General features: G+C 33.5%; 1 protein-coding gene across 2 annotated transcripts in view; it reads left to right on the plus strand.

The window, feature by feature from the left end:
• FANCI (Fanconi anemia, complementation group I) overlaps positions 1-13,942 on the plus strand; it is an 89,933-nt gene that overhangs the window by 45,789 nt on the left and 30,202 nt on the right. For both annotated transcript variants that reach the window (XM_008566725.1, XM_008566726.1), the window contains exons 12-16: positions 1,346-1,526; positions 2,958-3,045; positions 10,489-10,619; positions 11,097-11,167; positions 12,526-12,640. In XM_008566725.1, the coding sequence (XP_008564947.1) occupies positions 1,346-1,526; positions 2,958-3,045; positions 10,489-10,619; positions 11,097-11,167; positions 12,526-12,640 (586 nt within the window). The remainder of the gene's footprint in view (positions 1-1,345; positions 1,527-2,957; positions 3,046-10,488; positions 10,620-11,096; positions 11,168-12,525; positions 12,641-13,942) is intronic.

The following is a 13,942-nucleotide window of genomic DNA, read 5'->3' on the forward strand; positions in this document are numbered from 1 at the left end:
CCCCTTACCGGTCACGAAAAAAAAAAAAAAAAAAAAAAAAACCTCTTCTTATTTCTCCACATTTTGTAGGTTGTATACATACCATTTATATATATTATTAAATAAAAGTGCTCCTCAGCTTAAGGTTACTTCCTAATAAACCCATCATAAGTTGAAAATGTCGATAAGTTGAAAATGCATTTAATACACCTAAACTTCCGATCATCATAGCTTAGCCTATTCTACCTTAAACATGCTCAGAAAATTTACATTAATCATCTAACACAAAGCCTATTTTATAATAAAAGTGTTGACTATCTCATGTAATTTATTGACTGTTATACAGAAAATGAAAAACAGAATGGTTGCATGGGTACTCGAATTATGGTTTCTACTGAATGCATATCTCTTTTGCACCATGGTAAATTTGAAAAATCACAAGTTGAACCATTGTTGAGGACTGTTTATATATACATACACACTGTTTATAATATAAATGTACCATCTATATATATTTTTATGTATACATATACATACACGTGTATATCTTTTTTGTCATTTGTAGATATTTGGGGTGGGAAAAATGGAGCAAATGCTTAGTTTATTATCTTGATCCCGGCTCTCCAGAGTGTGAATATTTTTAAATCTGTCAAAATGTTATGAGAATCTATTCACAACTATCTCCTTTATTCTTTAGTGCTATGTTATAGTTTGTTGCTGTTTAACAGGTAGGTATAATGATATAAAGGTTATCATAGGCTTATCATTTCCCCTATAGTGGTATAAAACCACCAAGGATTCTACTGCTTTACAAAAGGTTTATTTGCAGTTTTGGCTCATGCTGTTGAATCCATATAATTCATCCATTCATGCTATAAATATTTACCAACTGCCTTCTGTCTGCCAGTCTTGTGCTAGGTAATATGGGTAAAAATATGACTACATTATGACCTCTACCCTAGACAATCTTAGTCCAGGCAGGGAGGCAAATTTGTGTGTATATATATGTATGTTGTCAGTGTCATGGCAGGAATAGAAGCAGCAGCAATTAACTTCTGGTCATGAAATCTTAATGGGAGTCTCTAATGGTCATTATGTTGAAATATGTAGTTTCTTCTGTATATTTTTTAATATTCCCTAGTTTCTGGATTTTCCCAGTATTCTGTCAGTGGAGACCATGTGTCTACTGTTCCCATTATTGTATATCCAGAAATTCAGAATTCTGCTTGATAAGGATGCGAGAAAAAAAGAAAAAGTTCATATGCAGAGTGTGTTGGTTATCCAGTGTAAGTCTGGGAACTGTGTGACATGGCAGAGTATAAAGTATTGTACTAAATTTTTTTTTTTAACTTTTGTTTTCTTGCAGTGTTCATAGTTGGGATCATGCTATTCAGGGCCTGGTACAACTTGGTTTCATTTTAATGGATTCATATGGGCCAAGGAAGATTCTTGACGGAAAAACTATTGAAACCAATCCAAGTCTTTCTAGAATGCCAAACCAGCAGGCATGTAAGCTGGGAGCTAATATCCTGTTGGAAACTTTTAAGGTGAAACACTAGTTTGGCAACCATTTCCTAATTTTGTTTAAATAATATTATAAATTGGGTATGATATTTGCCTGGGAGTTTGGAGGACAAGGAGATTTGAGTTTATAGCAGTTTGACAGAGTATGTATGACAGAGATTGGGATGGTTTTGGAACATTACAGATCTAATTTGATGGTGCACTTACTTTCTCATTCTTTATGTAGGTTTTTCATTTATTCCACTTATTACTATTGTTTTTGATCATTTCTTGGAAGTTTAAATATAAGGTAGCTTTTCTGTAGTTTTCTCTTCTTCCTTAGCAGTAAATCTTTTCTGGTTTTTGTTTTATTTTGTTTTAATGCTATACCCTTGTACAAAAAATAATTTGTAACATCAAGCTTGAAGAATCAAGCTTATTGATTTAGTGTTTTTGAAGAATCTAAAATGGGAAATTTACATTTTTTACATCATTACCAAATTATGACTGTTATCTCAACTTAATTTCTGAAACAGCTTTCAAAGATTCATTTCCTTTCAAATAAAAAAGCTAGATCATATTTGAGGCCAACAACTTTGCTTTGCTAGTGATTCCTCTAAAGTGTCTTCTTGACATTCAGTTATTTAATGTGGCTACATGCCAAAAGTGTCTGCTGAAAATGTTATTTGTAGGCTAATCTAAATGTAAACATAGTGTTCTGATCCAGAACTATGAAGTAAATGCCATAGAAGAGTCCTCAAGAGTTGAAAGTGTATTTGATGATATAAAGGACCCTTTTTAACAATAATATGGTGTAAAACATTCTTAGAATAAGTTTTTGTTTTTAAATTTATATTTTTCAAACTTAGGTTCCATTTGATTTCACATAGTTGTTGACAAGGCATTTGTAGAGTATGTAAATTGCTACCAAGTCATTAACAGTTTGAAGTCTGAAAGAAGTTTGTACCTCAAAGTAATCAAGTTCAAGTAAGAATTTTAACTAAAATCCAAGTGAAAATTCAGAACAGGTCTTTTTTTTAGACAACTCCAATGCTTCTAGAAACTGAGAAGGGGTTAGTGAAGATTTTTTAGGTTTCTAGAAATTTTCATGGACTTTTACATTTTAATTTTTAGAATAAAAGTTATATGTACTGTCAGAAATATGGATGTTGGCATGTGGAATTATTCCTATTTAATGATAGACCTTACATGTAGCATTATTTTCGTATGACCTGTACTTTTAGGCTAATAAACATGGTATTTACTTTGCTAATGAATTATCTGAGCACAGAACAAGGGGAAAGTTGAATGATTCTGTCTTTCCAGATGATTCACATTATATTCTGATTTGTCTGTGAAATAAACAGTTGAGTTTTACCCATGTCCAAACTGTTCTTTATCCGGTCTACCATACATTGATGGACTTATAAGCTGGCAATCATCCAGGAATATTTTATTGGTTCTGTTCTTTTTAGATCCATGAGATGATCAGACAAGAAATATTGGAGCAAGTCCTCAACAGGGTTGTTACCAGAGCATCCTCTCCTATCAGTCATTTCTTAGGTATTGAACTTCGAAAGGATGAATAAAATTCTTAGGAATATTTTCATTTAAATGTCATAATGGTTTGGTCCTGGGGAAAAAAAATTTTAATGCAATATCTTTGATTATGATGCCAGTAAAACATGAATCCACTTATGTTGTCTGTGGTTATTAAGTAGCCAATATTTGTCAGTAAGGAAGGGAGCATTTAAACTAATGAGTGAAACTTCCATTTTGCATCAACATTCTCTATCTCTCTTTTTAAATACTTCTCAAATGAGTGCTGTCCTTTTGCTGCCAGTTTACCTCCCAGTCTTTTAACCCCTGACATTCTAACTTCAGTGCTTTTCTCTTTGGTGACCTCTGAATTTGCTGTTTTTAATATATATCTCCTAATGTCTAAATCTGCTGGCCTTTTCTTAGTCATCAGTTTTCTTAATTTCTCTGTCTCCCCTGAAACTTTTTAGATAGGTTTTCTGATAAGTGTAATCATTTGCTTCTTATCCTGCTTGTGACCAGTTTTTGTCATTCTCCTTTAGTGATTCCTTTTCTTTCTTTGGCCGTTAAATGTCAGGATTCTACAAAGTTCAGTACTTGATACTTCCTTCTACCTCTTTTCCTTTCTTTATAGCTTTATTGGGGTATAATTGAAGTACAATAATCTCCACATACTTAAAGTATAACAATTTGATGATTTTTGATATATGTATACCTGTAAAACCATCACCACAGTCAAGGTGAACTTGCTTATCAGCCACAAATGCTTTGTAACGCCTCTTTGTAATCTGTTCCTCCATCCCTCTCTTCCTCCCCACCTCCCATCTTCATTCTGGTCTACATTCTGTCACTATAAATTAAATACTATATATTTGAATTTTATGTAAATGGGGTCATACAGTATGTACTCTTTTTTTGTCTGGCTTATTTACACAGCATAATTCTTTTGAGATTTATCCATGATTATTACATGTGTCAGTAGTTGGTTCCTTTTATTGCTACTAGTATTCCATGATACAGATATAACTACAACTTGTTTATCCATTCACCTGTGGATAGTTTTTAGGTTGTTTTCAATTTTTGACTATCACAGATAAAGCTAGTATGCACATTCATGTATAAGTTTTTGTGTAGACATGTGCTTTCATTTCTTTTGGGGATATTATTGTCTTTCAACTTTGTTCTTTTTCAAATTGTTTTGCTATTCTAGGTCTTTTGCATTTCCAAATAAATTTTAGAATCAGCATGTCAGTTTTTATTTAAAAAAAAAAAAAAAACTTTAGTTTTGATTTGGTCCCAGGAACATAGTATATTTCTTCATTTGTTTAGGTCTTTAATTTTTTTCAGCATGGTTTCGTAGTTTTCAGTGCATGGGCCTTGCATGTCTTTTGTCAGATTTATCTCTAAGTATTTGATATTTTATAATGCTGTTGTAAATGGTACTCTTAAAAATTTCAATTTCTGACTTTTTTTTTTTTTTTAAGACGACCGGTAAGGGGATCATAACCCTTGACTTTGTGTTGTCAGCACCATACTCTCCCAAGTGAGCTAACTGGCTATCCTTATATAGGGATCCGAACCCATGGCCTTGGTGTTATCTGCACCACACTCTCCCAAGTGAGCCACGGGCCGGCCCTCAATTTCTGATTGTTAATGGCTAGCAAGTAGATATACAATTTCTTTTTTAATACTTACCTTCTATCCTGCAATCTTGCTAAACTCACTTACTAGTTCTAGTAGCTTTTTTGTAATTCCTTAGTATTTTTATGTACAAATTGTGTCATCTGCGAATCAAGATGTTCCTGATATCAGTGATTTATGTCTTTTTTCTTTTTTTCTTTGTCAGCCTGGCTAGAGGCTTGTCAGTTTTATTTTTTTTTATTATTATTATTTTTTAAAAAGATGACCGGTAAGGGGATCTTAGCCCTTGACTTGGTGTTGTCAGCACCACGCTCACCCAGTGAGCTAACCAGCCATCCCTATGTAGGATCTGAACCCGTGGCCTTGGTGTTATCAGCACCACACGCTCCCAAGTGAACCACAGGCCGGCCTGGCTTGTCAGTTTTAATAATCTTTCAAAGAATGAGCTTTTGGTTTGATTTTTCTGTTTTTCTGTTTTCAATTTCATTGATTTCTATTCTTTATAATATCTTTACTTTTGCATGTTTTGGGCTTATTTTGCATTGAAAATGGTTGAAAAAATCAAAAGAATAATATTTCATGACACATGAAAAATTTAGATTTCAAAGTCCATAGAGTATTATTGGAACACAGCCATGCTTATTCGTTTATGTGTTATCTATCTTGCTTTCACTCTATACCAGCAGAGCTGAGTAGTTGTCACATACACCATATGACTCATAAAGCCTAAAATATTTACTCTCTGGCCCTTTATAGAAAATGTTTGCCAACTTCTGGTCTATTTATTTACCTAGATATTTACCCTTTCTGTTCTTTTTTTCTTCCCGATATTCCAGGTCTCCTTCTGCTTGTGGGAAGGATTTTAAATTACAAATTCAGTTTCTTTAATAGGTATAGGGCTATTCAGGTTATCTATATCTTCAGAGTAAACTTTGGTAGTTTGTATCTTTCAAAGAATTTGATCATTATTTCAGTTATCAAATTTACTACTATAAAGTTGTTAAGAATATTCCTTTTAATGTCTCTAGGATCTGTATTGATGCCCCTTTCTCATTCCTGATAGACGTAATTTGTGCCTCTTCTCTTTTTCTTGATCAGTCTGGCAAGAAGTTTATGGATTTTATTGAAATTCTCAAAGAACCAGCTTTTGGTTTGAGTGAATTTCTCTATTGTTTTTCTATTTTCAGTTTCATTGATTTCAACTTTTTTTTGTTTCCTTTCTCCTGCTTACCTTGAGTTTAATCTGCTCTTCCTTTGGTTAAAAGCTTAGGTGATTAATTTGAGACCTTTCTTTTTTTTTTTTTTTTTCCTTTTTGTCTTTTTTAGTGACCAGTAACAGGATTGCAACCCTTGGTGTTGTGCCCGTACCGGGGACCGGCAACGAGATCGCAACCCTCGGTGTTGCACCCGCACCGCGCTCAGCCAGTGAGCGGGAACTTGTCTCCACATGGGATCTGAACCCTCGGTGGGAGCGCCGCCACGCTCCCAAGCGGCGCACTCTCCAGTGCACCACCGGGCCGGCCCGAGACCTTTCTTTTTTTCTAATACAAGCATTAAACTAAATTTCTCTCTAAACATTGCTTTAGCTACATCCCATAAATTTTTTTATTTTCATTCAGTTCCAAATACTTTTTCATTTCCTTTGTGAGTTGTTCTTAATGCCATGGATTATTTAGAAGTGTGGTGTTTTTTGGTTTTTTTTTTTTAAAGATGACCGGTAAGGGAATCTTAACCCTTGGCTTGGTGTTGTCAGCACCACACTCACCCAGTGAGCAACTGGCCATCCCTATATGGGATCTGAACCCGTGGCCTTGGTGTTATCAGCACCACACTCTCCCGAGTGAGCCACAGGCTGGCCAGAAGTGTGGTGTTTAGTTTTTATGTATTTCAGGATTTTTCAGATATCTTTCTGTTAATGATTTGTAATTTGTGGTTAGATAACACACTTTGTATAAAGTGAATTCTCTTAGATCGAGTTATTCAAGTCTTCTGTATCTTTACTGATCTTCTATTTGCATATTCTATTGATTATTAAGAGAGGAGTATTGAAATATCTGACTTTATAATTGTAGATTTGTCTGTTTCTTCAGTTCTATCCATTTTTGCTTCATGTATTTTGAAAGTGTTATCAGGAGCATAAATGTTCAGGATTGTTATATCCTCTTGGCTACTTGATCTCTAAATCATTATGAATTGACCTTTTTTGTTCCTGGGAATATTTTTTGCCCTGAAGGCTACTTTGATATTACCTCTTCAGCTTTTGATTAGTATTAACATGGTATATACTTTTTCATCCTTTTAGTTTCAACTTCTTTATGTCTTTACAGTTAATGTGGATTTTTCATAGACAATGTATAGTTGTATCTTAGTTTTTGATCCAGTTTGACAATCTGCCTTTTACCTTTGGGCAGATCATCTACATTTAGTGAGATTCTTACCTAGCTATTTGTTTCCTATTTTGTCCATCTGTTATTTGTTCACTTTTTTTTCTTCTGCATTCTTTGATATTGAGTTTATTTTTAATGATTCCATTTTATCTTGCTTATTTGATTAGTTGTAACTTGTTTTGTTTTGGGTCACTTTAGGGTTTATGATACACATCTTTAACTTACTAGTCTACCTTCAAGTAGTATGCCTCTTTACATAAAGTATAAGGACATTACAATTTCCATTTCTTACCCCCTATTACCGTGGCAGCTTTTGTGCTGTTTTCATACCTTTTACTTCTATTTCTGTTATAAACCTCATAGTATATTGTTGTTACTTTTGCTTTTAACAGTCTTAATTATCTTTTAAGAAAATTTTAAAAATAAGAAAGACATCTTCTATTTTTACCCACATGTTTACCATTTCTGGTGCTTTTTAGTCCTTTGTGTAGATTCCGATTTCTGCCTAGTAACCATTTTCTTCCTGCCTGAGGGACTGCCTTTAACATTTCTTATGCTCCTCATCTGCTGTCAGAAAAGTATTTTGCATTCGTTTTTTGAAAGTTATTTTTGCTGGCTATAGGCAGAATTCTAGATTGACAACATTTTTTTTTCTTTTAGTATTTTGAAGACCATGCTTTCTGTCTTTTGGTTTTCATTATTTCCAAGGAGAAGTCGGTTTATTCTTATCTTTGTTCCTCTCTATGTAATATGACTTTTTTTCTTTGGCTGCTTTAAAGATTTTTTTCTTTATCAGTAGTTTTAAGGGATTTAATTATGATATCTATTTTAGTTTTTTCCATGTTTCTTGTTGTTGGGTTTGTCAAACTTCTTAGATTTTGTAGAAATTTTTATATCATCTACCTGCCAGCACATTATCACGCGTGCATGTGCGCACACACATATTTCTGGGGCTCCACTTACACATACATTAGGCCATTGTAAGTTGTCAGACAGCTAACAGATTTTTTTTTTAGTCTTTTTCACTGTGTTTTTATTTTTGAGAGTTTGTATTGCTATATCTTCAAGTTCCCAAATTCTTTTCTTCTTCAGTGTCTAATCTGCTGCTGATCTCATCTAGTAAAATTTTCATGGCTAGGAGTTTGATTTATATCCTTGGTCATGCTTCTCTTACCTTCTTGAATATAAGAAGTATATTTATTTTAGTTCTTTTCATGTCCTTGACTACTAATTCTATCATTTGTGTCATTTCTGATCTGTTTTTATTGATTGATTTTCTCCTCATTGTGGGTCATATTTTACTACTTCTTTGCATGCCTTGTAATTTTTGATTGGATGCCAGATTGTATGAATTTTACATTGTTTGCTAGATTTTTTCTCTTTCAAATTTTCTCAAGCTCTAATTTTTTTCAAAAAACATTTTATCCTTTGGTGATTATTTTTATATTGTACTAGGCAAGACCAGACAGCCTGTAATCTGAGGCTAATTTGGTTCCACTATTGAAGCAATACCTTTCTGAGTACTCAGCTTTGTATAATATGAGGTATCTCCACTTTGGCTCTTGTGAATGTGAACTATTTCCTGTCCTTTGTGACCACTGAGAATGGATCTACCTGCTCTTTTTGTGATTCTTTCCTCTGCCTAATGTGGTTTTCTCACACACATACACAACCCAGTACTCAGCTGACACCCAAGGGGAGCTCCCTGCAGATCTTCAGGGCTCTCTTTCCATGCAGTTCTTTCCTTTTTACTACTCTGCCCTGTGAATTCTACCTGCCTCGGCTTTCCTGATTTCTAAACTCTGTTTCTTTAACTCAGGAAGACCACTGGACTCTGTGTGTGTTTCCCCTCCTAGTGCTACTGCCTGGAAATTTCTCTGTGTAGTTGTCATTTATTTCCCTTCTTTTAGGGACCGCTCTCTTGTACTGCTTGTTGTCTACTGTCTGAAAATTGTTGTTTCAAATAATTTGACTTCTTTTTTACAGTTGTTTCAAGTGGAAGGGTAAATCTGGTTGCTGTTATTCCATCATAGTGGGAAGCAGAACTCTGTTCCTCTTTTTATATGTTCTCTTACTTGTAGATGTCATACCTATTTTCATGGTTTCAGTTATTTTTGTGGGTGTGGCTCACAAATCTGTCAAGACTATCCTCTTTCCCAAGTTTAATACCTTCATTCCTGTTGGAGATATATATATATATATATATAATCTTTTTCCTTTTAATTTTCTCAAACACACTTGTTACCTAAGTTCTCTCATTCTTTCTCTCATACTGTTATTTTTTCATCCTTTTTATACCCTCCTCTCCCCATCTCTTTGCATCCATTGCCTAGTTCTTGTTCTTGTAACCTTGAATTTAGACTATTGCCACAGCTTCCTGACTGGTTTCCCAGCTTTCTTTTCTACCTGTAGCAATTCAACCTGCATATTGCCACTAGATTAGTATTCCTAAAATACTACTTTATCACTCCAAAATTATCAGTATGTTCTTTAATAAATTATCAGCTCTTCACAGTGTTAGAACAACAAGGCCAAGGGTTTGGATCCCCTTACTGCCCAACTGCCAAAATAAATAAGTTTGTTATTTTAAAAAAAAAAATTATCATCTCTTTATCTTGGTACTATAGCTCCTTGACAGTTTGATCCCATCTTACCTTTCTGACATTGATTTCAATTATTTACTTTTCCGAATCCTTTATCCCAACTCCACTGATTTCCCCACCATCCTCTGAATGTGTCTTACACTTACCTGTACTTCTACTCATATTTTCCCTTTACATGTAGTAGGCCTTTCTGGTTCTATGTAGATTTAAATGTTACCCATCTTTTAGAACCTAGTTTAAATTCTTTCTCTTCATAGCTTTCCTAATGTACACAACTTCATAATGATCTCTTTTTCCTTTGAACTTCTGTTTAAACTCTCTCTTTACCATTTATTAGGCAGTAAACTATGTTGGAATTCTTAGATATTTGGTATTGCTCTGTTATTTACCTCTAATTATTTTGAAATATTTTTTTCTTCCAACTACATTATTAAAATTCTTGAAGAGAGATCATATTTTATGTTTTATATATTCCCAATAGGACCATATTATGCTTGCTCATAATAAAAATTCATAAATATTTATTGATTTATTTTAGTTTGGAAATATGAAGATGTACCACTTGTCCAGACAGTGTAGTGGGTTTCTTCATTTCTTTTAGACAGTTTAGTTTTTGTAGTCTTGTACTATCACAGAGAAAAGGTAAAAGTATCCTGGTTACATTGACCAGAGAAAAATGTTTATAGGATCTCTTGAAATTTCTATTGCCGTGTACTTGACTTACTTGAAAAAAGAAACAAATGACTTTTTAAAATTTCTTTCCCCACATTTATTTTCCTTTTATTTCAAATATCATTAGTTATTTGAGGCAACTGATTATAGATTCTGTTTTTCAGATCTGCTTTCAAATATCATTATGTATGCACCCTTAGTTCTTCAGAGTTGTTCCTCTAAAGTCACAGAAACTTTTGACTATTTGTCATTCCTGCCCCTTCAGACTGTCCAAGGGCTGCTTAAGGCAGTACAGGTAAGTCTTCTGACTCCTAAATAACTTACTAAAACTGGGGTTTAACTGTCTAATGGAAGTCTGATGCATTTTTAATAAGTACATATGTCTAAAAAATTCTATTCCCCTTGAGTCTGAAACTTAAAAAATTGTTTTAAAAGGGCAAGCGCACTGACCTAGACTGTTTTCGAACTTTACCTCCTCTTCATAACACTATTCTCTCTCCTTTGACTCGTTTTCAAATTAGTGAAGTAATTGAAAGTCTCTCAGGAAATTATTCAGTACAGTAGATTTATAAAGGCATTCACAACCAGTTTCAATTTAATGTTTTAAAGTATACTCATGTCATTATTAAGTGTAATAAACATTGCAACATGTATATAAAATAGAACCAAAGTCGCTTATATAAACCAAATGGTAAAAGTATTGAGTAGAAATGAGCTAAGGCTAATAAGCAAACTTGTTCTGTTTTTTATCCACTAATTTTTCTTCTTTCAGCCCCTTCTCAAAGTCAGCATGTCAATGAGAGACTCCTTGATAGTTGTCCTTCGGAAAGCTATGTTTGCTAGGTATGTAATATCCTTTGAGATCATAGGAAGTGATGTTTTTTAATGTTAGGACTAAAAGTTATCCCTGCCATCTCTCATTACCATCTGTTCACAGTGATCATGCTAATTCCTAACGCAACAGAGCACATTCATCAAATAAGGCATTGTGTTAAGTGTTTTATTTTTTTTTTCATTCAGTCTTCAGGGCAACCCTATGAAGTGAGAATTATTACAATCCTCATTTTACAGATAAAGAAACTTAGGCTTAAAGAAGACAAGTGACTTTCCATAGGTCAAACAGTAGTTGGTGGGAACTAGGATTCAAGTTCAAGGTCAGATCTAACGTCAGAGTTTATGATTTCAAGTACTCTGCTATACCATCCCTAGTATAACTTTCAGGATACAGTTCTAGTGCCACATACTCTGAAATTTGAGCTGGCAACAGTTCCAAAGGGAAAGCATCTTAATTAAGAAGAATATACTTAAGAATCTCATTTTAGTGAACATTAGAATTGTGATGTGTAGTGGCTAGTAAACCAGATTAATTGTTGAGGGGCCCAATCTCTGTTTGGAGCTCAGACAATGCCTCCTGACCTTGCTTCCTTTGTTTCTTAGTATATAAGCTAAGGATGATAATACCATCACCTAACAATTTTGTGAGACAGTAATATGTGGAAAGCATTTGGTACTTTGAGGATAGTATGCCTAATTAATATCACATTGGCTGTATTATAATACACTCATAAGTGTCCAGAGGGATAGTAAGTAATCATATGCTATTATCTCTGTTCTAGAACTGACCATGTTTTGTTACTCCTCACCCAAGGGTATGGCTGAAAGACCAAGATTGTTATATTGTGGCATCTGTAACATGAATTAGTGGTTCAGACTCAGAAGATGAGTGTGTCATTTTTCTGAATGGAGGGTTTACATGGCACCTAGTACTGTACCTCCTCCAAGAAGAAAGGGAGCACATGAAGGGAAGCACTCCTTCAGACACAACAAAAATCAGCAGTTTCCTTTGCTATTCAGTACTTACATTTGAGTTACATCATGCAGCTCAGCACTCTTATTCTCATTTCTCACATAATAGACTTTAGAGCAGGATAAAATACAGATAAGTATTTTTAATATTTGTAATATGCTTTACAAATAAGGTGAAATAGATAATGAAAAAATTAGCTGAATTTCTGTACTGCTAATTGCTTTGAACAGCTGGTGCCTTATTTTGAGTGTATAAATTCAGTTTGTCTTTCTCTACACTTCATTATTATATGTATTCCTTCTCTGTATAGAACTAACTGGATATTTCTCATCCAAAAGTGTATTCTTGTGAAATTAGTACTGATTGTTAACATCTCTGTCTATTCCTGAGCTAGCCAGCTTGATGCCCGAAAATCTGCAGTTGCTGGGTTTTTGCTGCTCCTGAAGAACTTTAAAGTTTTAGGCAGCCTATCATCCTCTCAGTGCAGTCAGTCTATTGGTGTCACTCAGGTAAGGATTGTTCACACTAACTTATAGTATGTGCATTGATGCAAGTCAATGATATGCAAGCTGTTTTCTTTTATTCCTGTTATGGTTGTAAGAATGATCCTGAAATTGAGAGTCTCATGGTGGTGCTGGTGATGGTGATGATGGTGATGGTGATGATGATATCGGCTAACACTTATTAATGGATGATTTTCTCTATGCTAGACAGTGTTATCCAGTGTGGTTGTCATTAGACTCAATGTGACTATTGAAATGAACACTTGATTGAAACACACAGCTAGTCGAAACTCAATTTTTGACATGTAAAAATTTTGACATGTAAAAAACTCAAAATTTGACATATAAAATTAACACTGGATTTTGATGATTTAGTGTAAAATAGAAGACCATAAAATGTCTCAATAATGTTTTTATATTGATTACATGTTGAGATAATACTTTGGATACTGGCTTAAATATTAAAATTGACTTCACCTGTTTCTTTTTACCTTTTAAATGTGGCTACTAGAAAATTTAGAATTACATAGGTGACTTGCTTTTGTGTTTCATATCGTAATTCTATTGGACAGCACTGTGCTTAAGTGCTTTACATTCAATATCTATTTAATCTTCACAGTAATCCTCTGATGTTAGATAATATTATTGTCCCCATTTTTCAATAAAACACTTTACTTTGCATATACAAATTTATTAAACCTTGTAATCTGAGAAAATAATTTTTTGCAATAATTTGTTAATGTGGACTTTGGAACAATAAAATCGTCTTCATAATTTAAATATTTAAATAATAAACTATAAAATTCATAAAAAGGAAACATTTATATAACATGTTTGTTTGGAATCCTCATTTTATTGATCTAGTATAAATGTATAAAACTTTTGTTATGGCATAAATTAAATATTAGGAACACTGGGTATCATATGTGTATTATTCTCACCATTTCAGATAAGGAAACCGAGGCTGAGATAGGTTAAATAACTTGCCCAAAGTCATATGACCAATAAAGGGTACAACTAAGATTTAACCTCAGACAGTATGAACTACCTCACTGTGATGATTGGAGTAAAGATGAGGAATTCTTGATTTATATTTGATGGTTTTATTATGTAAATCAAATAAAGGGTGTCAGTTCTTTGTCATGTCCATTTTAAACAAAAGTCTGTCTACTTCTAAACCTCTTTGGAATTTGTAGAAGTAAAGAACTAGATTCTTTTAATTGTTAGTGACCTTTAAAGAAGTCTTAGGCCTTTTTTTTTTTTTTTTTTTTTTTTTTTTTTTTTTTTTTTTTTTTTTTTTTTTTTTTT

This window comes from Galeopterus variegatus, unplaced genomic scaffold, assembly GCF_000696425.1.
Source record: "Galeopterus variegatus unplaced genomic scaffold, G_variegatus-3.0.2 Scaffold266, whole genome shotgun sequence".
Classification (NCBI taxonomy): Eukaryota; Metazoa; Chordata; class Mammalia; order Dermoptera; family Cynocephalidae; genus Galeopterus; species Galeopterus variegatus.